The 26,013-nt window shown below is 38.4% G+C and overlaps 1 protein-coding gene across 2 annotated transcripts in view; it reads right to left on the bottom strand.

Annotated features, from left to right (window-relative positions):
* LOC124615372 (voltage-dependent calcium channel subunit alpha-2/delta-3-like) overlaps positions 1-26,013 on the bottom strand; it is a 332,033-nt gene that overhangs the window by 166,369 nt on the left and 139,651 nt on the right. For both annotated transcript variants that reach the window (XM_047143196.1, XM_047143197.1), the window contains exon 5: positions 5,476-5,607. In XM_047143196.1, the coding sequence (XP_046999152.1) occupies positions 5,476-5,607 (132 nt within the window). The remainder of the gene's footprint in view (positions 1-5,475; positions 5,608-26,013) is intronic.

Raw genomic sequence — 26,013 nt, 5'->3', positions numbered from 1 at the left:
CAACTGATCCCTTCTTTAGTTAAATTTTGCTATAAATTTCTTCTTTTCCCAATTCGATCAGTACCTCCCCATTATTTATTCAATCTACTCATCTAATCTTTAGCATCCCACTGCAGAACAACATACCAAAACCTCTATTTACTTCTTGTCTGTCCACGTATCACTTCCATACAAGGCTAAACTCCCGACAAATACCTATAGGAAAGTCTTCCTAATACTTAAAATTATATTACATGTTAATAAATTCCTCTTTTTTCAGAAATGCTTTTCTTGCTATAGGCATTTTACAGTGTACATCCTCTCTACTTCAGTCATCATCAATTACTTAAGAATGCAGTATCTCGTGGGGTAACATTGAATAAAATGTTCTCAGCCTTCCACCCAAGTCAAGTGGTTAAAATGCCACATGTTTTTGACTAACCCTTCTTTGACCATGGTCAAGTAGAACAACTGCTAATGGGCTGCTAGTATATACTCTACCTGCCAGATGTCACGTTACTGGGGCTCACAGCGTCACCATATACAGGCACGCTGAGTCCACGTACAATGCGACTGTTTCAACCTCATGATCACTGGATCCCACACCAAGGTGAGCTGCATGCCACTGTCTCTATTAAGGGCGTTCATGACGATTTTTACTGTTATGGCCTCTTTAATTACACAGTCCCATAAGTTTAAAAAACTGTTTCCCACCAATGACAAAAATTTATTATGTTTGACAGACACTATATTGAAAGTGTTTAAGCTTTGAAATTTTTTCATCAAATACACAATTTTTTGTAAAACGATTCTTGTTATTTTTGGGTCCACTCATATGCCCCCAGTTATTCAGTAGTAAATTCTCCGCTGCATTGTGCGCCCCATTTGAGTGCCTGGCTAGTAGCAGGGAACTCCAGCACTAGTAGATCTGTGCAGTGCCTGAGTGCTGAAGCAGAAACACTGCATGAGGTGCTGTAAATACTGGGTGTATGCTGATCAGCACTGCATAGAGCCTTGCTACAAACACACCCAGTACGTTCACCCTCAAAAGACAGTTACAGTTAAGATAACAGACACGCATCCCACCCAGCTAGAAAGGAAGCACCAGCCCATGTGCCACATTTGAAAATAAAAATAAATATACAGTGTATCTGTCGGCAGATCACAAAAGAGCAAAATTAAATGTAGGAAATTCTCCCCCTCCCTCCCCCCATCCATCCCTACTGAACCCTTTTTTTCCATTTATTTCTTATTTTCAAGTTTTGTTCCAAGATTGTGAAACACAATATTCTTACGCATCGATTGATATTCTATTGTTATCAAGACTATATTGATCAAGAGAAAGCAGAGAAGTTTCAATTTATGCTTTAATTTGACATTTATTTTTTTTCAACATGAAAGAAAAAATTCCACTTTATCTGCACAAACATAACTTTTTAAAAGCAAAGTAGCTATGCCTTTAAGAGATGAACTTTTTGACACTTCATTTACACAACCAGAAGTAGCTCTTCATGAAATAGTTCAGCTTTACTTCAAATCACAAATTAGTTTTCTCTTAACTTGATTAATTTCAAGCTATTCAACATTTTCCCCCAAAACTAAATCACATGCTGGTCAGTTTGATGCCCTGTTTATTCATTTCCTACTCTTTGTTTAGCTATGAAAATACACACAAAAACATATTGTGCTGATTTTCCCTCAAAGCACCAAATAAGTTTCTCTTAATTACCCTGGTTGTCTTTTGATCTCCTGGCAAACACACTGCAGTGAGAACAAAGCAAACAAAAATCGGCAGTGATTCTTCTCACGCCATTTGACAACTGGCTCCAAAATCGAAATATACCAACGTAACATAGAAGGCACATGCTGCAGCAAACGTGAAAACCTTAGCAAGCTGACACGCAACTTAAACTTGACACTGCACAAACCACGAAACATACACAGCTGACAGATACCAAATCCTATCACAAGGCTACATACCAGGGCAAAATCTGTACTACAGCATTAAACCATCCAAAATATAGAATTGATAATTACACTAGAATAGATATCAATAATGCCTCATAATATACTCATCTTCCTCACAAGATTTTTTAGTACTTACTGTACAAGTCAAAGAAACAACAATTGTCAATATTCATACATTTATAAACACACAATGGTTCAATTGTGTACTTTCCATTTTCAACCATCCTTATACATATACAGGACATTTTAACTTGCACCATCAACTCTGTGGACACAACAACAATAATAATACACAAGGTGTAACCTTAACAGACTGAGCAGAGAGAAATAAACAACTACTTTTTGACACTAAGCAGAGACCCCCTTTGAATCTGCAAGGTGGAGGAGAGGATATAATCCTGACTTGACTTTTTTAACCACAGACCCACAACTAAGTCACACTATTACAGCACTAGACAACAACTTTCTAAAATCTGAGCATCAACTAATTGTTATTACATTAGGCATAACCACTCCCCATCAATTGCTCCCTTCCTCTACCTAGATGGAATTTTAGAAAGGCTAACCAGAACAAATTCAAAATAACCTCAGATGAACTTAATCAAAAGTAGAGAGCTATCAAACCTTTGGCACCTTAGTAATTAGCTCTGCCAAAAGCCCTACCCACCAAGAAGTAACAAAATCTTGTATTTCTTATTGGAATAAATAGTGCCAAAAACTGTATGATTATTGTAATTAGCTCTGCCAAAAGCCCTACCCACCAAGAAGTAACAAAATCTTGTATTTCTTATTGGAATAAATAGTGCCAAAAACTGTATGATTATTATGAATGCACAAGAGACCATGAACAACTGTTAGAGCCCTTAATAAGACCAAGAACAGTTAGATGGAAATTAACACTAGAGAACCTCAACTTTAAACACAGCAGCCGAACAGCAGCAAGTTCACGGCGCAAACTACAAACCAGGTAAAAAGCTCACCATTTCCTCTGACTCCCCTGGCCCAGAAGTCACAGTCAAAAGAATGAATCATTTATCAAATACCTTAACTGATAAGACACAAAAGTAAGAAGTGAGGCATGCAACTGGGGACATATTTTGTAAAAGCCACTAATAGGTCTTTCTATTATGAACCTTATCACAATGGGAGAACCCAGTGCAACAATCAACTTATGAAAATTCAGAAAAGCTACAGGTTTAGAATTGCTATCCCAAAGCCTGGGAAAAACTTTGCTTTGCCAGAAAGTTACAGAACAATTGCACTTCAAGAGCCTTAAAATAATACTTTGTGTGTGTCCAACAGCCTCTGTAAATAATAGCATACCAACAGAGAAAGCTGGTTTTATGCTGGTAAGAAGCTTTTATGATCAGGTCCTCTCAATCAAAACCTACATAGAGAGAGGATTCCAACAATGACTCCAAGCATCCACTGTGTTTGTAGATTTAAGTTCAGCCTATGATACAGGTTGAAAAGAAGTACTACTACTCAGGCTGTACCAACTTACTTCTTGCAAATACTTTCTTAATCTATTCAATGAGGTGTTCAGTGACAAGACTTTTCCAAGTACACCTCAGTGAGTAGTGAAGTATTTTACACAGTTTACAAAATGGTCTACCACAAAGATCTATACTAGCTCCTCTAATATTTAATATACACTACTCAGACAAAGTACTAATAACATCTCAGGAATTCAAGTATGAAGATGATATTGCCATCAGTACTTAAAGTTTCAGCTTTGCCGAAACTGAGGATGTATTGACATAAGGCTTTGGGGCATAATTAGTGAATATTTCAAAAAATGTGGCTTCACCAAAATCCAAACAAAACTGAAGTCACGCTGTTTCGTCTTAACTGAGAAGCTCAAAGAGCTATTGTTATTCACTATGATGGAGTCATATAGAAACATAATGCATGTCCTAGATACCTCAGTATCTCTCTCACAGCAACACTCATCTTCAAATAATGCCTGGAAAAATAATTAGTAAAAATCAAAACTACATTAACAGGATTCAGATAGTTGTCAATATACCATTGGGTGCTACCATCAAAACTTTAAGAATTGGCGCAATAGCCCTTGTACACTCAACCACAGAATACTACGCTACTGTCTGGATTAATAGCTGCCATACTAACCTTGCCAACAAGTAGCTATAAACCAGGCAATGCGAACCATAATTGGAACAACTCCTCTCCAGTGGTTACAATTACTGAACATTGTAGCACCTCCAAAAACCATAGACTAGCAGCCCACAAATCACAGTTGCAAAAATGTAATGCCATCCCATCTCTTCCCATTCATTTCAATGTAAATTTCCTTAACTGGCAGAAACTGACACTGAAGCCACCAAGCGATTCAACAACTTCAACTTAATGATCATTGTACATCACTTTGGCAAGATCAGAATGACATGAAATCCCACCCCATGACACATCCGACTATCAACAAGATTCACACAATAAGAGTCCCGATTCAATGGGGAGCTGCATAATGCCCCCAATGCAAACAATTGCCCAATTGGCCCTGGTTTGCCCCCAGTACATCCTTCTCCAGGATGGAATGTAACAATACCAGAGAAGGAAAGTTACTACTCACCATATAGCGGAGATGCTGAGTCACGATAGGCACAACAAAAAGATTCACACAATTCAGCTCTCTGAGGCTGCAGACATGTGTGCAAGTTGCATTTGCGTGAGTGTGTGTGTGTGCTTGAGTGTATGTGTGTCTACTGCTGACAAAGTCCTTAATGGCCAAAAGCTACAATTGTGTGAATCTTTTTGTTGTGCCTATCGCGACTCAGCATCTCCGCTATATGGTGAGTAATATCTTTCATTTAAGTTTTCAGCAGTTATTGTAATTTCCCACTCTTCATTTGGGTATGAAAATTTAGATTAAAATCCATCATGTAATTTTTAGGAAGTCTTGTTTTCTGTCTGCTCAAACAACTGACCTACAAAATAAACATTCAGTTGTAAAAAACAAAATCTTTATCTACATAAGAAACATAATTCTATTTGTATTTGTTTGGAACTGTGTAATATGAGTTTTTATTAGACTAAGAGTAAAGGTGTTTGCTGTGAACAATTTGTAATCCTGCTACGCTATCCTCCTAGTTGTGTCTGGTATGGATATGCCTGAGCCCTCCATTAGTATACTTGTGTCATACACAACTCAATAATTTTTGAGGAGTTCTCCAATGACATTCTTCAGTCACTGAGTTTCAATAGACAGCTAATGAAAAACTTTAACACTATATGTTCATCATTTCCTATATGTGGTGAGTAGTTAGCTTTATAAATTGAATTTTGTATATTACACTTAGGATTTCCATGGCCATATTAGAAATGTTTCTGTATTTTACAAAATTATCCCAGTTTTAAGAGTACAATTTCAGTTTACATTTATGTGAGAATATAGCTTTAGTTATTGTTTTTCTTTATATTAGCAACCATGCAGAACATTACATTTTGACAGTATTAGCACTATTAGCGTTAATAGTCAGCAATAATCTTTCCAATGATTTGTCTCACCTGGAAACATCCGCATAAATCCTGTAGCACCACCAAATAGTTGCCAAGATATAGTAGGATCACTCTTAAGATTCTGAATGAATACTTCATCTAGCCCCTCTGACCACTTAATTCCATCATACACATCCCCTCCTACAACAGAAGATACTTGCATTTCAGTGTTTCTACATTTATTTAATGTAAATACAAATTCACAGCTTTTTCATTTATCATTATATAACCACAAGTTTTTTTGTATATAATTACATGGCTACTTCTCAAACCAAGGTACTGAAACAAATATGGACTATTAAAATGAAAGCTACCTTACTGTAATGGCCCTTATGAGCTCCTGGAAGATGCGTACAGCAATGGTAACATCTGCAGTGAGAAACGGCCCTGAATCCACTGAATATGAAGGGCAGAGACTTTATGTACTATTCCGTGTAAATATTGTGTATCAGTGTTCAGACCAATGCCTTGACCAATAGTTATACATTTTCTAACTGTTTTGCCTCAACGTGAAGAAGCATTATGTCATTGTTTAGATTAGATTAGATTAATACTAGTTCCATGGATCTTGAATACGATATTTCGTAATTATGTGGAACGAGTCAAATTTTCCAATGCATGACATAATTAAGTTAATTTAACAACATAATTAAGTTAATATAACAACTTTTTTTTTTGTTTTCTTTTAATTTCTTTATAATTTTTTTGTTTGGTTTCTTTTCTTCTTTTTTTTTTCTTAATTTATATCTAAAAATTCCTCTATGGAGTAGAAGGAGTTGTCATTCAGAAATTCTTTTAATTTCTTCTTAAATACTTGTTGGTTATATACTATTTGGTAAGTTACCAAAGACTTTAGTGGCAGTATAATTCACCCCTTTCTGTGCCAAAGTTAGATTTAATCTTGAATAGTGAAGATCATCCTTTCTCCTAGTATTGTAGTTATGCACACTGCTATTACTTTTGAATTGGGTTGGTTGTTAATAACAAATTTCATAAGAGTGTATGTATACTGAGAAGCTACTGTGAATATCCCTAGATCCTTAAATAAATGTCTGCAGGATGATCTTGGGTGGACTCCAGCTATTATTCTGATTACACGCTTTTGTGCAATAAATACTTTATTCCTCAGTGATGAATTATCCCAAAATATGAAGCCATATGCAAGCAATGAGTGAAAATAGGTGTAGTAAGCTAATTTACTAAGATGTTTATCACCAAAATTTGCAATGACCCTTATTGCATAAGTAGCTGAACTCTAACGTTTCAGCAGATCATCAATGTGTTTCATCCAATTTAATCTCTCATCAGTGGACACACATAAAAATTTTGAATATTCTACCTTAGCTATATGCTTCTGATTAAGGTCTATATTTATTAATGGCATCATACCATTTACTGTACGGAACTGTATGTAATGTGTCTTATCAAAATTCAGTGAGAGTCCCTTTACAAAGAACCACTTAGTAATTTTCTGAAAGACAGTATTGACAATTTCATCAGTTAATTCTTGTTTCTCAGGTGTGATTACTATACTTGTATCATCAGCAAAGAGAACTAACTTTGCCTCTTCATGAATATAGAATGGCAAGTCATTAATATATAATAAGAACAACAAAGGACCCAAGACTGACCCTTGTGGAACCCCATTCTTGATAGTTCCCCAGTTTGAGGAATGTGCTGATCTTTGCATATTATGAGAACTGCTTATTTCAACTTTCTGCACTCTTCCAGTTAGGTACGAATTAAACCATTTGTGCACTGTCCCACTCATGCCACAATACTTGAGCTTGTCTAGCAGAATTTCATGAGTTACACAATCAAAAGCCTTTGAGAGATCACAAAAAATCCCAATGGGTGGTGTTCGGTTATTCAGATCATTCAAAATTTGATTGGTTTAAGCATATATGGCATTTTCTGTTGAAAAACCTTTCTGGAAACCAAACTGACATTTTGTTAGTACTTCATTTTTACAGATATGTGAAGCTACTATTGAATACATTACTTTCTCAAAAATTTTGAAGCAAGTTGTTAGAAGGGAGATTGGACGGTAATTGTTGACATCAGATCTATCCCCTTTTTTAAGCAAAGGTATAACAATAGCTTATTTCAGTCTATCAGGGAAAATGCCCTGTTCCATAGAGCTATTACACAGGTGGCTGAGAATCTTACTTATCTGCTGAGAACAAGCTTTTAGTATTTTACTGGAAATGCCATCAATTCCATGTGAGTCTTTGCTTTTAAGCAAGTTTATTATTTTCCTAATTTCAGAGGGAGAAGTGGGTGAGATTTCAATTGTATCATATTGCATAGGTAGGGCCTCTTCCATTAACAGCCTAGTATCTTCTAACGAACACCTGGATCCTACTATATCCACAACATTTAGAAAATGATTATTAAAAATATTTTCAACTTCTGACTTTTTGTTCGTAAAGTTTTCATTCCATTTGATGGTAATACTGTCTTCCTGTCCTCTTGGTTGACCTGTCTCTCTTTTAATAATATTCCAAATTGTTTTAATTTTATTATCAGAGTTGCTGATTTCAGACATGATACACATACTTCTGGATTTTTTAATAACTTTTCTTAATATAGCACAGTAGTTTTTATAATGTTTGATAGTTTCTGGATTACTACTCTTTCTTGCTGTCAGATACATTTCCCTTTTCCAGTTACAAGATATTTTTATACCCTTAGTAATCCATGGTTCGTTACATGGTTTCTTACGAGTATGTTCAACTATTTTCTTGGGGAAGCAGTTTTCAAATGCATTTACAAAAGTGTCATGAAATAAATTATATTTTAAACTGGCATCAGGTTCACGGTACACCTCATCCCAGTCTAACTGCTGTAGGCTTTCCCTGAAATTTGCAATTTTTAAATCTTTGACTGAGCGTACTACTTTGGAGGACTGTTTAGTACTGCTGAATGTAGCTATGTCATATATTGTAACCAGCTGTGCACCATGATCAGAAAGACCATTCTCAACAGGCTGAGCATTTATCTGGTTAAACTTATCTTGGTCTATAAAGAAGTTATCTATCAGTAAGCTGCTATCCTTTACCACCCGAGTTGGAAAATCAATAATGGGTGTCAAATTGAAAGAACTGAGTAATACTTCAAGGTCATTTTCCTATTACCCTTTATCTTCATTGAAGTCCCCACCAATAATAATTTGCTTCCCTCTGTCTGACAGATAGCACAACAAGGAGTCCAAATTTTTCAGAAATAGATGAAAATTTCCCAATGGGGACCTATATACAGTTACAATTATAAATGTGCCTTTATTTAATTTAAGCTCACAGGCACATGCTTCTATATGTTTCTCTACACAAAACTTTTTTGTTTCTATACTTTTTGCACAATGATAACTTTTGACATATATGGCAACTCCTCCTTTCTCCATATTTTCTCTAATTACATGTGCAGAGACCTTATATCCACTTACATTTACCTTATCCATATCAGTAAAATGTGATTCTCAGACAGGCATAGTATATCTACTTCATCCTCAGCTTCTAAATCTCCTAAACAAACCAGAAGCTCATCTATTTTATTCTTTAAACTCCCAATATTTTGATTAAATATACTTACATTATTTTTAATTATACTTTTATGAGAACCTTTCCTTATTCTAACATTTGCAGTACTCTCCTGCCTGAGTTTCTCATTGTGCTTAGGCCTAGTTCGTATACCAGTGGTCACATGGTGTTCAGAGAGGCAGATTATGTCAACTGGGTTGGGTGACTTTAATTCATCAATGCAATTACCTAGGACTGAGATACAACTTGGTGGAGATAAAATTTCTGGTGATTGATAAAAATTTATAATTGACAGCTGTGATTGGTGATCCAATGTGCTACAATTGTGCTGTTTAATTTCTTTCCTAAACTGAAGATTTGTTTCAATCCTGACCTCTCGTAGAACTTGACATCTTTCTATCTTACCTATCCTAAAAAAGGTGCTGCTCCAACACATGTAACCACTGGTATTTTACCATTCATGCCAGTGCCTCCCCCCCCCTTAAATTTCCTGCTATTACCCCAGCCAGTTTACCCTTCCCTTTCCTGTTGAGATGTAGGCCATGCCTGGTATAGTCCCACCTACTGAGAGAATCAACAGGAACCACACCAATATGAGCCCCCGCACTCGAACCAAGAAGCCGTTCCAACTCCAAATTAACTCTCCCAACAGAAGAGTTCAAATGAGGCCAGTCATGGCGTCTCAGGACAGATACAAATTCAACATTGGTGTGTCTCGATGCTGACGCAATCTTTACCAGGTCACACTCTATACTGTACCCAGGATCTCTGTCGATACTGTTCCCTGGCCCTCCCACAATAACCACGGTGTCTTCCCTGGTAAATCCTTAACAGAGTGAACCTAAATCCTCTGTCACCTGATCCAGACTAGCCCTTGGTTTGAAAAAGTTTGTGAGCTGGTATTCTGGTCCTAATTCCTCCTGCAGAAGTTGGCCTACACCTCTGGCATGAGAACTGCCTAACAACAAAACTTTCTTCCTTTTCGATGACTTTCCTACATTCTTTTTCAATTTCCTATTGAAAGTTTGTTGTGTCCTGTCTACACCTACCTCTGCTTGAGGCTCATCAGTTCTAACTGAAGCAACAGGTCAAACTTATTTTTGACATTCACCATAAAACTGTCAGACTTAGTTCTAGGCCTGTTCCTTATGTTACCTGTTGCCACTTCCCACCTCTCTTTGCTCTTCTCCCTCCTTAACCTGTCCAGATCTTCCCTAGCCTGATATTTTCAAGTAATTTAAAAGGAAGGTCAGCGTTGGCCGTAATATTGACGTTTTATTGATAACAGAATCGATTTTTGATCACATAGTTATCATCTTCGGTGTTGTACAAATTAAACTCAGACACTGGTATCAAGTTATCAATAACCAAAACTAAGAAGCGATCACAATAACTTGTGATCAATTCATGCACCCAGGTTCATCGGTGAGTACACCATCGCAGGCACTCCTGTCTGTGATGAAGCGTCAAGGGTAACCGCAGCCATGGTCTCTGAGCTGATAGTCCGTGCTGCTGCAAACATCGTCGAAATGTTCGTGCAGATGGTTGTTGTCTTGCAAATGTCCCCATCTGTTGACTCAGGGATCGACACGTGACTGCACGATCCATTACAGCCATGCGGATAAGATACCTGTCATCACAACTGCTAGTGATTCGAGGCTCTTGGGATGCAGTATGGCATACCATATTACCCTCCTGAACCCATCGATTCCATATTCGAGCAACACGAGCAGCAATGTCGCGATACGATAAACCACAATCACAATAGGCTACAATCCAACCTTTATCAAAGTCGGAAACCTGATGTTACGCATTTCTCCTCCTTACACGAGGCATCACAACAACATTTCACCAGGCAATGCCAATCAACTGCTATTTGTGTATGAGAAATCAGTTGGAAACTTTCCTCATGTCAGCACGTTGTAGGTGTTGCCACCGGTGCCAGCCTTGTGTGAACACTCTGAAAAGCTAATCATTTGCATATCACAGCATCTTCTTCCTGTTGGTTAAATTTCGCATCTGTAGCACGTTATCTTCGTGGTGTAGCAATTTTAATGGCCAGTAGTGTATGTAGACATGAAGAATTAAGATGTAGAATGTGAATAATGTTTGTTTTATTCATGAAACTTTAAGAGTTTTCACATAAAAATTTTGGAGGCATTAGTTTTCAGCATGCCCTCATAGCTGCAGACTGCAAACTTCCATCTTTCATGAAGAGTGTGTTTACAACCTCTAAATAATCATTCCTCCTGTTTACTATCCATGGTGTGTTTGGTTGATCATGTTACAGCTACTAGTTGGAATTTCTTGAATGGTGTAACAATGAAGTTCCACGGCACTGAGAAATTCATTGACATCATGAACTAGAATTTGTGGTTTGAAATTTACTGCACAATTCAGAATCAGCATAGTATATCCGCATAAATAGCATTGTAAAACCAAATATAGTGCAACTTGCAGCAACTGCAGAACAAATTGCAGCATGGAACCTGGAACTGAAAGAACAAGGTATGGTTGAGTCGATGACATGGCTCCATTAGTTGCAAGTGGAATCATCAGATATGTCAATAAAAATTACACTGAATTGTTTAAAAAAACGCAAGATGCCCATTCTGGCAAAATGGAATTTTTTTGTTTAACATGAATGAAGCTAGGGACTGCATTAGTAACATCCCTAAATATGCCAGTATAGCTTTATGTACAGAACTAAATGATTTGGCAGTTGAGTTACACAAACAAATCAAAAGATACAGTCCTATGTTTGTAGCTTCAATATTTGGTTTTTGATGAGCCACAGAGCCAAATAGAATACGTATCATTTTACGCACACAACTGCACGATTCAGCTTTGAGGGATAAGTTCCTGGACACACTGTTAGACAATTGTAAAAGTCGCTGACAGGCTTAATAGGTGTTATCAGAAAAGCAAATACCTGATAAAAATGGGTGTTTCAGTTGTAGCGTAAAATAAAACTTTGGCAGTGTCAGACACAGGTATTGTAATTTTTATGAAATTGTCAATCACGTATACGAAGGTGTTTCAGTGGGTACCTGTGTTAGTAATGAAGCTGCCTTTCTTTTCAAAAAACAAATTAATCAGATTTCTTACTCTTCAATGTATTTCCCTTTAAGGAGATATACACTTTACCACCTCAGCCATTTATGCAATCCATCTGGAAGGTAGAAATTAACAAGCTCGCTAAAGCACACCTCTGTCTTAACAATGCACATCTGATTTCTGCAGAATTTTATATTTAAGAAATTTCTTTGTGTTGGGGAACAAATCTAAATCTACTGGAGCCAGTTCGGGTAAATAATGGGGTGTGCAGTTATGAAGTCATCGTCCCAGATGAATGTGCTAGCTCATTTGCCATGGTGAAACAGCACTTTCTTCTTTGCCAAATGGTTCTATATTTCCTTCAATATCTAGTCAAGGCAGTCCAATATCTCATTTACTATTGTATGACTTTTGGTTTTTCTAAGAAGACTGTTGACACCCTTTGCATCCAAAATAACTGTCTAGTGGCAATACGACCATCTTCACCTTTTTTGAAACAGATTCACTGGAAGCAATACATAGTTATCATTTTTGCTTGGTTTCTGGAATTGACAATTCAGAGCACAAAATCCTTCGGATCTCACTTAAACTGCTACAAACATAATTTTTTACTGATTTAGTCAATAACCATATCTGATGGGTTTCCTATGGATTCCTCATCGAAACTCATTGAAATTATTGTTACAATATTTCACTTTCATCGCTAATTTTCCAGTTTTTATTTTATAACATCTACATCTACACCCATACTTTGCAAACCACTGTGAAGTACATAGCAGAGGGTGCTTCACATTTTAAGAGTGGTTATTGTTTCTTCCTGTTCCATTCATGTATGGAAAATGGGAAGAATGACTATTTAAAATGCCTCTGTACATGCTGTAATTAATCTAATCTTGTCCCCATGGTCCCTACGGGAAAGACAGATAGTGAGTTGTATAATATTCCTAGAGTCATTATTCAAAGCCAGTTCTCGCAACTTCGTAAATACACATTCTTTGGAAAGTTTAAATCTATCATGTCTGCCAGTTCAGTTTCTTCAACATTTCTTTAGCACTCTCCCATGAACCAAACAAACCTGTGACTGTTCATGCTGACCTTCTCTGTACATATTCAGTATCCTCTGTTAGTCCTATATGGTACTGGTTCCACACACTTAAGCAACATTCTAGGATGTGCCACTCAGGTGAATTGTAAGCAGTCTCCTTTGTAGACTGATTGCATTCTCCTAGTATTCCATCAAGAAATCAAAGTCTTCCACCTGCTTTACCAATGACTGAGCCTATGTGATCATTTCATTTCATATCCTTACAAAGAGTTACAGCCAGATGTTTGTATGAGTTTACTGATTCCAACTTTGATTTGTTGGTACTACAGTCACAGGATACTACATTTTTTTCATTTTGTGAAGTGCACAATTTTATATTTTTGAGCATTTGAAGCAAGTTTCCAGTCTTTGCATGACTTTTGAAATCTTACCAAAATCTTACTGAATATTTGTGCAGTTTTCTCCAGATAGTACTTCATTATAGACAACTGCAGTATTTGCAAAAAGTCTGCGGTTACTATTAATACTGAAACTTCCTGGCAGATTAAAACTGTGTGCCGCACTGAGACTCGAACTCGGGACCTTTGCCTTTCGTGGGCAAGTGCTCTACCAACTGAGCTACCCGAGCACGACTCACGCCCTGTCCTCACAGCTTTACTTCTGCCAGTACCTCGTCTCCTACCTTCCAAGCTTTACAGAAGCTCAGTCTGGCACACAGTTTTAATCGGCCAGGAAGTTTCATATCAGTGCACACTCCACTGCAGAGTGAAAATCTCATTCTGGACTATTAATATTGTCTGCAAGGTCATCAATATACAACATGAACAGCAAATGTCCCAACCCACTTCCCTTGGGCACAACCGAGGTTGCTTCTGTATGTCACTGACTCTCCAGCCAACATACAATGTTTCAAGAACCAACTCCAAATGATTACTCTACAAATATAGAACCACCTATGTATTGTGCCCATAGGGATTATGAGGGCAAGATTATTAATTACTGTATGCACAGAGGCATATTAAACAGTTACTGGATCTTCGTATCCTCCCTACCAACAAATCCTGAACCTAGTCAAAAATTTTGCTTGATACCCCACACCATCCACTTTTGATTAAACTTCACTTCATACCCCAAACCATCTACTTTTGATTATAAGTGTGTAGATGCAATACCGAGTTCAATGCTTATTGGAAATTGTGAATACTCCATCTACATGACTGCCCTTGTCCACAACTTTCAGGATGCCATGTGAGAAAAGAGCAAGTTGGGTTTCACATGATCAATGTTTTCAAAATCCATGCTGGATGGTATGGTGAAGACCATTCTGTTTCAGACAGCGCATTACATTTGAGCTCTGAGTATGGTCAAAGGTTCTACAACAAATGAATATCAATGATATTTGAGAGCAGTTTTGTGGAACCCCCTACTACCTTTCTTGTAGGCGGGTGTGTAGCGGTTTCAACTACTAGGGACAGTTGTTTGTTTGAAGGATCTATGAGGTCTGTTCAAAAAATTCTGGAACATCTGTAATTTTGTGACAATGGTGAGTTGGAGCGAAATGCAGTTCACATCCCTGCACATACCTGTGTTTAATGTGTAACTGCCAGATGCTTCATTGCCATCTGTCTATTATTTTTTGTTCAGTGCTGTACTGAGTAGAACGTGTTGCATAGTATGCAAATTTCATAATGGCAGAGTTAGAGAAGCAATGTGTCTGAATTAAATTTTGCATGGAACCGAAGAAAACCTTTACAGAGACACACCAAATGATGCAGGAAGCCTACAGTGATGAGTGCTCAAGCTGCACTCCATGTTACAAATGGTTCAAATAGTTTAAAAATGGCCAAACAGAAGAGAAAGGTGACTCTCATTCAGGATGGCCTTCAAACGACCAAACAGAAGACAAAGATGATTCTCATTCAGGATGGCCTTCAATTTCTACTGACAATGTTCAAGCCAGAAACATCAATGAAATTGTGCACGCCAATCAAAGACTGATTGTCCGAGAGATTGCAGAAGAATGTAACATATCAACTGGATCATTTCATGATATCCTGACACACCATCTTGGAATGCATCATGTTGCTGCCAAGTTTGTTCCACAGCTCATGAATCAAGACCAGAAAGATCTTCACCTCACAGGCTGTGCTTTCCTTAAGAGAATCATAACTGATAACGAGATGTGGTTCTTTGGTTATGATGTTGATACCAAGATTCAGTCTTCACAATGTGTCAGGAAAAGTACTCCAAGACCAAAAAAAGCTCGTCAGGTCAGGTCAAATGTCAAAGCCATGCTGATAGTTTTCTTTGACTTTGAAGGATTAGCTCATCATGAATTATTGCCACAGGGACAAACTGTTATTTGATGGTACTATCAAGATGTGTTGGGATGTCTGTGAGAAAATATGAGAAGGAAACAGCCTGAGATGTGGGGAGACTATCCATCGCTCTTGCCTCACAATAATGCACCTCCACATTCATCACTGTTGGTGTATGACTATTGCACAATATACAAAATCACTGGGCTGCCCCATCCTCCGTACTCTCCAGACCTGGCCCCTGTGGACTTTTTTTCTATTTGCAAAGTTGAAACCTCTGTTGAAAGGATGAAGATTTGCAAAATTAGATGACATAAAAGAAAATCTGCAGATGACACTTCGCGCGATCCATCAAGAGGCATACCAAGACTGCTGCCGGATGGGGAAATGGTGCTGGGAGCAGTGTATCAAATTTGGAGGAGAGTATTTTGAAGGAGACCATGCACAATAAGTAAAAGGAAAGGTTAGAAAAATTTTGTGGATGAAGTTTCAGAATTTTCTGAACAGACCTCGTACAGTAGATTATAGTTAAAAAGAGGGGCTAACCCACCAAAACTTCTGAATAAAATCTGACAGGGATTCCACTGGGTCCTGGAGCTTCGTTCAATTTTAGTGATTTCAACTGCTTGTCAACAACACAGACACTAATATTGATATCACTCATCTTTGCACTTGTCTGAGGGTTAAATTGGAGCAATACATCTTGATTTTCATTTGGAAAGGACCATTTGAAAACCAAATCAACATTCTTCTTTTACTTTGCTACCCCTAACCTCAGTCCCTTTCCCTTCCATAAAGTCCCGGAAATTAACTTTGGTACCACTAATAGCCTTTAAATATGATAAGCATTTCTTTGGATTTCGTGATGGTTCCTTTGGTAACATTCTGCTACAGTAGTCACCGAAGGCTTGACTCATTGCCCTTTTGACAGTCAAACACGTTTCACTCAGCATTTCCCTATATACATAGCCTTATGCCGTCTTTTACACACACATCATGTGATTTCTCATCCAAAACCAAAATAAAAAAACAAATGATATCACATTTTTCCTGTCTTCAAGAAAAACATATAGCAAAACTTTCTGGAATGGTTGCAAAATTCAAACTAAAATATAAATCAGAGGTATTTTTGTTTTAATGTCATCAAACAGATGGCCAGGTACATCGTTTTAATGCAGCTTGGTGTTACCATTGTATGTCTCGAAACATTATTGAACCACCCTCATAGAACACACTGGCTCAACATCCGTACCTGTCCCAGGCTTACCGGTATTAGGTGCCATGTAAGCTGACTGAGCATGGTTATTTCACATATATGGTAGTGTCAATTATTTAAACATTGGTCAACCAAGTGAACTTTAGCTGCTCTGTTAATTGTGAGTGCTGACACCCCCCCCCCCCCCCTCTCCTCTTCCCAACTACTATGGTCTTATGGTCTTGCCACTACCCCACTCCCAAGGCAACACTGCTGCATGCTGACAACAGTAACCATTTGTGCTCTGTTACAATCACTGTTATCAACTTTACCACATAAAGTGACCTTGTGATGTAAAATGACTACACATAAATATGTTGTCCTTTCTACAAGAGATAAATAATAGTTTAATAAAAGATTAACAGAGGTGAATCTATTACCAATTATCTAATTAGTACAGGATTGGTAAGTCACCAGTTATGGATATAAATTAGAAAATAATAAATGAGTATCACAAATTTTATACCTAAGCTTATTCTACTGACAGATCACAAGTTTTAAAACTATGAAGCTTACCACAAACACAGATCTAGTTTATGCTGTTGCTGTTTACCAGTGGTTTACACAAACAAGATCGCAAGGAGAATGTATATCAGCCCCATTCCTGGAGGGACACTGACTTTTAAGGCAAGCACAAGTTGATTAAAACGTTTTAAGTCAAGACATGGCACTTTTAAGCTTTAAACATAAGGAAAGAAAAAGAAACTGTCTGCTGATTCTTCAGCAGCTGATTCTTTCAAAATCAAATTAAGAGACATATTGATGGAAGACCGTGCTCTCAAAAACTCCAGCAGTGAAGAAATTAGGCTCATTTGGAGAGCTTTGCCAAGAAAAACTGTTGCTTCACCTCATGAATCAGCAGGACCTGGTCCTAAAATAAGCAAGGATTGCGTTACTACTTTATCGTGTACTATTGCTACTGGTAGCCACCAATTTCCTATGCTAGCCATTGAGAAAAGTAAGAAACCATGTTTTTTCAAACACATTAATATGTATGGGATGCCTATTGTTTACACCTCACAAAAGTGTGCCTGTATGGGCAGTATGATTTACATGGAATTGTTTATGGAAGCTGATCAGTTAAAGAATGATAAAAGGGATAAAACATTATTGCTCCTTCACAACACACCCCATCCATCACGTGTGTCTTAAAACAAAAGGCCTTCTTCTGAATTAGACCACACACACACGCATACACACACACACACACACACACACACACACACACACACACACACACACACACACACACACACACACACACACACACACACACTCTTCCATGCTCAGGAAATTCTACTTGTTGGAAGCACATATAAAACACAGACCAAGTCAATGTCAAATGGTAGATCTTCATAAAGTTATTCAAGCATGTAACTTATGAAAGTTTGCATTTGTTCATAACTAATGTGTTTGTTCCAATTATGTAACAGCCTGCTGATATACACAATGACCCATGCAAGAATCTTTGCAATTGTGCACAGGTCCTCTGGATAGCTGTCAGAACCATGTTTTCTTCTGCTTACAGCTTGTGTGGGTTGATATACAATTGTGTTTCTAGCTGTAACATGTACATTTTCAAATATTAATGCTATACAAAGTATCCCTAAATCATTAATACTTAGAAAACAACAATAAGAATTATGATAAATTAGAAGGCACTGAGCAGCTTACAGGCACATTTTGTTGTCTCTGGGCACTGAGGTCCGACTGCAGTAACAAACTCGGCTAGGGTGTGTGGTGGAGCTACAGAAGAGGCATAGGGTGGGGATGGGGAGGGATAGCAAGGCAGGGTTGGACAAGATGCTATAGAGCATCTGTGGCAGTGTGCAATGACATGGCATGGACAAGAGAGTGATCTGCTAAGTGCAGCATTGGGAGGTTGTGCTGGAGCAGAAAATGAGGAAAAGGGAGAAGCAGAGAAAGGAGGAAGAACTATAGAGGGACGCTGAGGGCAGAGGCATGTGTGAGGCTGGAATGGGATCATGTTAGGACACAGAGATAGTTTGAGGACAGGGACTTGTGAAGGTTGAGACCAGGGAAGTTATGGGAACGATGGATATTTTGTAGGAAGAGTTCCCACCTTTACAGTTCAATGGGGAGAGTTCAGATGGTACATACTGTGTAGCAGTTACCAATAGTAAGCACACAATGTCGCACAGTATGATCAGTAATTAGGTAGTCTAACTGTCTCTTAGCCTCCCAGAGCTGCATCTAGCAACAAAACATACCTGTACATTACCACAGGCAGCTTGCAGCATCTTCCCCACCCTTATATGGCTAGTGTAGCCCTCCCATTCCATCCCATACCTCTTCTGTAACCGTTATCTCCCACCCCAGGTCACTACTCACTGCAGTGGGGTCTCAGTGCTCAGAGATAACATTGGCCGTGTGTTTCTGAGTTGCCCATATATGAATGTGTGCATGTGTTTTCTACATCTGATGAAGGACTTTGTCTAACAGCTTAACCTACTTCTCAATGCACTTTTAAATGTGCCTATCTGTTGCTCAGCACCACCCTTATGTAGTGAACAGCAATACATCCCAATTCATATAGTTGTTATGCCATTCCAGATTTTCCATTGTTTAATACTTAGAAAAGGGTGAAAGGTTCTTTTTTTCCATTTGACTTCTAATATTTATGCTCCTACTCTAATACAGAAGCATAAGCTTACTGAACTCTTGCTAAAACTTAATGAGGGATATTTTAGTACACCAACACACCTCATCAAGGCAATAGAATAATAGAAACAAATAATAATAGAAACAATAATAGAAATAAAAACATAAAAATAATAGAAACAAATCTGTAACAAAAACAAATGAAACTGGGAAACTTACTGCTAATATAAATGAAGTAGTTTGACAAGAATGTTCCTGTTCACAACACCATATAAGATATATAGGGCATGAATTTATCACAAGAACGCAAAAATATTCGAAGAACTACTTTGTAATGTTTCAAAATAACCTCACAGCAGCTATATCTGCAGATGATCAGTTAATCATATGTAGGTCAGAGGATACAGTGAAGGAAAGTAGAGGATATGGTAATGGAAAGTCCTAGTGAATTTTCTATTACCAGATTTAAATCACCTTTGGCTTCCTTCCATCCTAACTTCAAGCATTTGTGCTGCATCATGGGTATGTTGTAAGTTCACCTTTCCTATTGTTTAGCAACCGAGTGCATATTGGTATTGGAACACGGTTTGTATATGTAAAAAATATGTGTATAAAATCTTATGTATGTTTTTTGCAGCAATATTTTAGATATGCGGTTGATTGGAAGCCAAAAGGAGACTAAAGCACAATGTAGCAGTGAGGTAGCTACTTATCATCGCAGAAACCAGATATGTAATGGCACTGCAAGGCTCCCAGCCACCACTTGAGCTTACTGATGGCTGATGATGATAATGAAATCATTACCAAAACGTCAAGCTGGCATTACATGTTTGTTTCAATTGAGGTTCCAAGTGACTTACTTGAGAAAGCTAGGCAGTCCGTGTTTGAGCTTTGTAGGAGTCAGTTTGTCAAAGGACAACAAGTCATAGTCTGTCTGGGCTGAGGTTTGATTTGTTGTCTGGTGGGGGTCAGACTTTCTTATACAAGCAGACTTAAGGGTTTGGTAAATCAGATGTTGTGCAGAGTCTACTGTTAATTGGTGTAGCTCCAAAGTTTTTCTCCCAAGAGCGATCTAGGACCGACTCTGTTCAAATAGGTTCCATTGTTAGTGTTTGCTCCAAGAATTTTTTAGCACCAGCAAGGGCAACCTCTATAGATTAATAGTATTTTGTGGTTCCTTGAGCAAGGTATTGACTTGAGTACATATTGTCAGATGTATAGGCTACTAGCAGATTACAACAGGAATTGCTTAGCTTTTTAAAAGTGATTTTGCCCATAATCATTTGAGCTGATTGTACCCTTGACATGTGTTTAAAGTAAAATCTGGTAAAAAGGAACTATAGTACAAACAGAACATAGTGAAACTGAAACTTGACTGATTGTTAGAGACATGTGGCCATTCTCAAATAATGAAAACTTACCCGTAAAAGGTATATAATCTTCATTTGTAGATGTTCTCACTGGTAACAACAAAGTTAGAATCACAGTAGAGGATATTTTGTATGTGCCTCGGCTAAGCACAAATCTACTGTCTGTTAGTAAAATAATAGAAAAAGGTCATTTGATTTTATTTGACAAACAAGTTGGTCGTATCATGCAAAAATATGGCTGCTAGTGCATCATCAGCAAACGCAATGTACCAACTATACCAACCATATGATCGAAATTTTGAAGCAAAATCCATATTGCACGCAAATAGTGCAAACTTGTGGCATAAAAGACTAAGTCATCTGCTTTCTGAACCAATGGATGCACTTCGTAATGGCCTGGCTAAAGGAATTTCATATAAGGGAACAATAAATACTCCCTGTGTAATTTGCTTAGAGGGAAAACAAACAAAACTTCCTTTTCCATGATCTAGCTCAAGAGCCACAGAAATTCTCGAGCTAGTTCGCTCAGATTTGCGAGGGCCAATGCATACTAGATCAATTGGAGGAGCCAGATACTTCCTTACTCTAACAGATGATTATTCCAGGGAAGTATTAGTATATTTCCTCAGAAATAAACAACAAGTAGCACAACTGATATGAGACTTCAAAAATCTAGTAGAAAGTCAAACTGAAAAAAGGCTCTGCACTCTACACACTGATAATGGCACAGAATATGTGAATGATAATCTGATAACAGTTTTCAGAAAGGAAGGAATCCGACATCAGACTACAGTGCCATATACACCAGAACAAAATGGAATGGATGAATGTTACAACTGTACAATACTGCACTAAAGAACAAGACCCCAGAGGAAGCTTGGACGAACAAGAAGCCGAATCTTAAGCATCTTAGAATATTTGGAAATAAGGCTTATGCTCACATTCCAAGAGCCAACAGATGAAAATGGAACCAAAAAATTGGTGAGTGTATTTTGGTAGGATACAGTGAATATTCAAAAGCATACAGATTTTTTGAACCTAACTGTCAGAGAATCATAAAAACAAGAGATGTGACTTTTGAGGAAGATACTTCGAAACAGTGAAATGAGGGAACTGGGTCAAAGGAACCAAGTCGACTGTTTCTCCCAATGACAAAGAAGCAGCATGATGAAGTTACTATAACTGAATTAGAAGAAATTGAATCTGAACCTGAAGAGTGTAACATCAAGTAGTAGTTCAGTGAATACTAGCAGCAATGACGAAACAAGTCCAGATGATCCAATTAACGAAAATGAGCAACTGCAGCAAATATGAAGGTCATCGAGAATTCCAAAGCCAAAGAAACTCTATCAGTCTAAACAGTCAACTGACTCTCATCCTTTGACATTAGAAGAAACAATGATGTCAGACAACATTGAAAACTGGTTGAAGGCAATACAAGAAGAGTTACAATCTCACAAAGAGAACCACACGGAGTCTGCTGATTTACATTAAGATAAAAAGCCATTAAGAGCAAAATGGGTATTTAAAAGAAAGAAAGAAAGATATGAAAGGTCTCATTGTACACTATAAAGCATGGCTGGTGGTAAAAGGCTGTGCTCAGAAGCAAGGCCTGGATTGTGATGAAACATATGCGCCAGTCATAAGATGTAACACATTAAGGTAACTAAGGTACAACTCATTAAGGTAACACAAAATCAAATAGGAGTAATGCAGGAGTAGGTTTAATAATGATTAAAAAATAGGAGTGCGAGTAAGCTACTACAAACAGCATAGTGAACGCATTATTATGGCCAAGATAGACATGAAGCCCACGCCTACTACAGTAGTACAAGTTTATATGCCAACTAGCTCTGCAGATGAAGAAGAAATTGATGAAATGTATGATGAGATAAAAGAAATTATTCAGTTAGTGAAGGGAGAAGAAAATTTAATAGTCATGGGTGATTGGAATTCAACAGTAGGAAAAGGAAGAGAAGGAAACGTAGTAGGTGAATATGGATTGGGGCTAAGAAATGAAAGAGGAAGCCGCCTGGTAGAATTTTGCACAGAGCATAACTTAATCATAGCTAACGCTTGGATCAAGAATCATGAAAGAAGGTTGTATGCATGGAAGAACCCTGGAGATACTAAAAGGTTTCAGATAGATTATATAATGGTAAGACAGAGATTTAGGAACCAGGTTTTAAATTGTAAGACATTTCCAGGGGCAGATGTGGACTCTGACCACAATCTATTGGTTATGAACTGTAGATTAAAACAGAAGAAACTGCAAAAAGGGGGGAACTTAAGGAGATGGGACCTGGATAAACTGAAAGAACCAGAGGTTGTACAGAGTTTCAGGGAGAGCATAAGGGAACAATTGACAGGAATGGGGGAAAGAAATACAGTAGAAGAAGAATGGGTAGCTTCAAGGGATGAAATAGTGAAGGCAGCAGAGGATCAAGTAGGTAAAAAGATGAGGACTAGTAGAAATCCTTGGGTAACAGAAGAGATTCTGAATTTAATTGATGAAAGGAGAAAACACAAAAATGCAGTAAGTGAAGCAGGCAAAAAGGAATACAAATGTCTCAAAAATGAGATCGACAGGAAGTGCAAAATGGCTAAGCAGGCATGGCTAGAGAACAAATGTAAGGATGTAGAGGCTTATCTCACCAGGGGTAAGATAGATACTGCCTACAGAAAAATTCAAGAGACCTTTGGAGAAAAGAGAACCACTTGCATGAATATCAAGACCTCAGATGGAAACCCAGTTTTAAGCAAAGAAGGGAAAGCAGAAAGGTGGAAGGAGTATATAGAGGGTCTGTACAAGGGTGATGTACTTGTGGACAGTATTATGGAAATGGAAGAGGATGTAGATGAAGATGAAATGGGAGATACGATACTGCGTGAAGAGTTTGACAGAGCACTGAAAGACCTAAGGCAAAACAAGGCCCCAGGAGTAGACAACATTCCATTAGAATTACTGACAGCCTTGGGAGAGCCAGCCCTGACAAAACTCTACCGTCTGGTGAGCAAGATGTATGAGACGGGCGAAATTCCCTCAGACTTCAAGAAGAATATAATAATTCCAATCCCAAAGAAAGCAGGTGCTGACAGATGTGAAAATTACCAAACTATCAGTTTAACAAATCACAGCTGCAAAATACTAACGCAAATTCTTTAGAGACGAATGGAAAAACTAGTAGAAGCCACCCTTGGGGAAGATCAGTTTGGATTCCGTAGAAATATTGGAACACGTGAGGCAATACTGACCTTACGACTTATCTTAGAAGAAAGATTAAGGAAAGGCAAACCTACGTTTCTAGCATTTGTAGACTTAGAGAAAGCTTTGGACAATATTGACTGGAATACTCTCTTTCAAATTCTAAAGGTGGCAGGGGTAAAATACAGGGAGCGAAAGGCTATTTACAATTTGTACAGAAACCAGATGGCAGTTATAAGAGTCGAGGGGCATGAAAGGGAAGCAGGGGTTGGGAAAGGAGTGAGACAGGGTTGTAGCCTCTCCCCGATGTTATTCAATCTGTATATTGAGCAAGCAGTAAAGGAAACAAAAGAAAAGTTCGAAGTAGGTATTAAAATCCATGGAGAAGAAATAAAAACTTTGAGGTTCGCCGATGACATAGTAATTCTGTCAGAGACAGCAAAGGACTTGGAAGAGCAGTTGAACGGAATGGACAGTGTCTTGAAAGGAGGGTATAAGAAGACCATCAACAAAAGCAAAACGAGGATAATGGAATGTAGTCAAATTTAGTCGGGAATGCTGAGGGAATCAGATTAGGAAATGAGACACTTAAAGTAGTAAAGGAGTTTTGCTATTTGGGGAACAAAATAACTGATGATGGTCAAAATAGAGAGGAGATAAAATTTAGACTGGCAATGGCAAGGAAAGCGTTTCTGAAGAAGAGAAATTTGTTAACATCTAGTATTGATTTAAGTGTCAGGAAGTTGTTTCTGAAAGTATTCATATGGAGTGTAGCCATGTATGGAAGTGAAACATGGACGATATATAGTTTAGACAAGAAGAGAATAGAAGCTTTCGAAATGTGGTGCTACAGAAGAATGCTGAAGATTAGATGGGTGATCACATAACTAATAAAGAGGTATTGAATAGAATTGGGGAGAAGAGGAGTTTGTGGCACAACTTGACTAGAAGATGGGATCGGTTGGTAGGACATGTTCTGAGGCATCAAGGGATCACCAATTTAGTACTGGAGGGCAGTGTGGAGGGTAAAAATTGTAGAGGAGTCTGCAAGGAGTCTGTGCAGATGGATGTGTGTGTGTGTGTGTGTGTGTGTGTGTGTGTGATATATAAAAAAACAAAGATGAGGTGACTTACCGAACAAAAGCGCTGGCAGGTCGATAGACACACAAACAAACACAAACATACACACAAAATTCAAGCTTTCGCAACAAACTGTTGCCTCATCAGGAAAGAGGGAAGGAGAGGGGAAGACGAAAGGAAGTGGGTTTTAAGGGAGAGGGTAAGGAGTCATTCCAATCCCGGGAGCGGAAAGACTTACCTTAGGGGGAAAAAAGGACAGGTATACATTCGCACACACGCACATATCCATCCACACATACAGACACAAGCAGACATATTTAGAGACAAAGAGTTTGGGCAGAGATGTCAGTCGAGGCAGAAGTGTAGAGGCAAAGAAGTTGTTGAAAGACAGGTGAGGTATGAGTGGCGGCAACTTGAAATTAGCGGAGATTGAGGCCTGGCGGATGACGAGAAGAGAGGATATACTGAAGGGCAAGTTCCCATCTCCGGAGTTCGGATAGGTTGGTGTTGGTGGGAAGTATCCAGATAACACGGACGGTGTAACACTGTGCCAAGATGTGCTGGCTGTGCACCAAGGCATGTTTAGCCACAGGGTGATCCTCATTACCAACAAACACTGTCTGCCTGTGTCCATTCATGCGAATGGACAGTTTGTTGCTGGTCATTCCCACATAGAACGCATCACAGTGTAGGCAGGTCAGTTGGTAAATCACGTGGGTGCTTTCACACGTGGCTCTGCCTCTGATCGTGTACACCTTCTGGGTTACAGGACTGGAGTAGGTGGTGGTGGGAGGGTGCATGGGACAGGTTTTGCATCGGGGGCGGTTACAAGGATAGGAGCCAGAGGGTAGGGAAGGTGGTTTGGGGATTTCATAGGGATGAACTAACAGGTTACGAAGGTTAGGTGGACGGCGGAAAGACACTCTTGGTGGAGTGGGGAGGATTTCATGAAGGATGGATCTCATTTCAGGGCAGGATTTGAGGAAATCGTATCCCTGCTGGAGAGCCACATTCAGAGTCTGGTCCAGTCCCGGAAAGTATCCTGTCACAAGTGGG

This window comes from Schistocerca americana, chromosome 5 (genome assembly GCF_021461395.2).
Source record: "Schistocerca americana isolate TAMUIC-IGC-003095 chromosome 5, iqSchAmer2.1, whole genome shotgun sequence".
Classification (NCBI taxonomy): Eukaryota; Metazoa; Arthropoda; class Insecta; order Orthoptera; family Acrididae; genus Schistocerca; species Schistocerca americana.
Note: the sequence above shows the minus strand (reverse complement) of the source record. Positions and strands in the feature narration are given on the sequence as shown.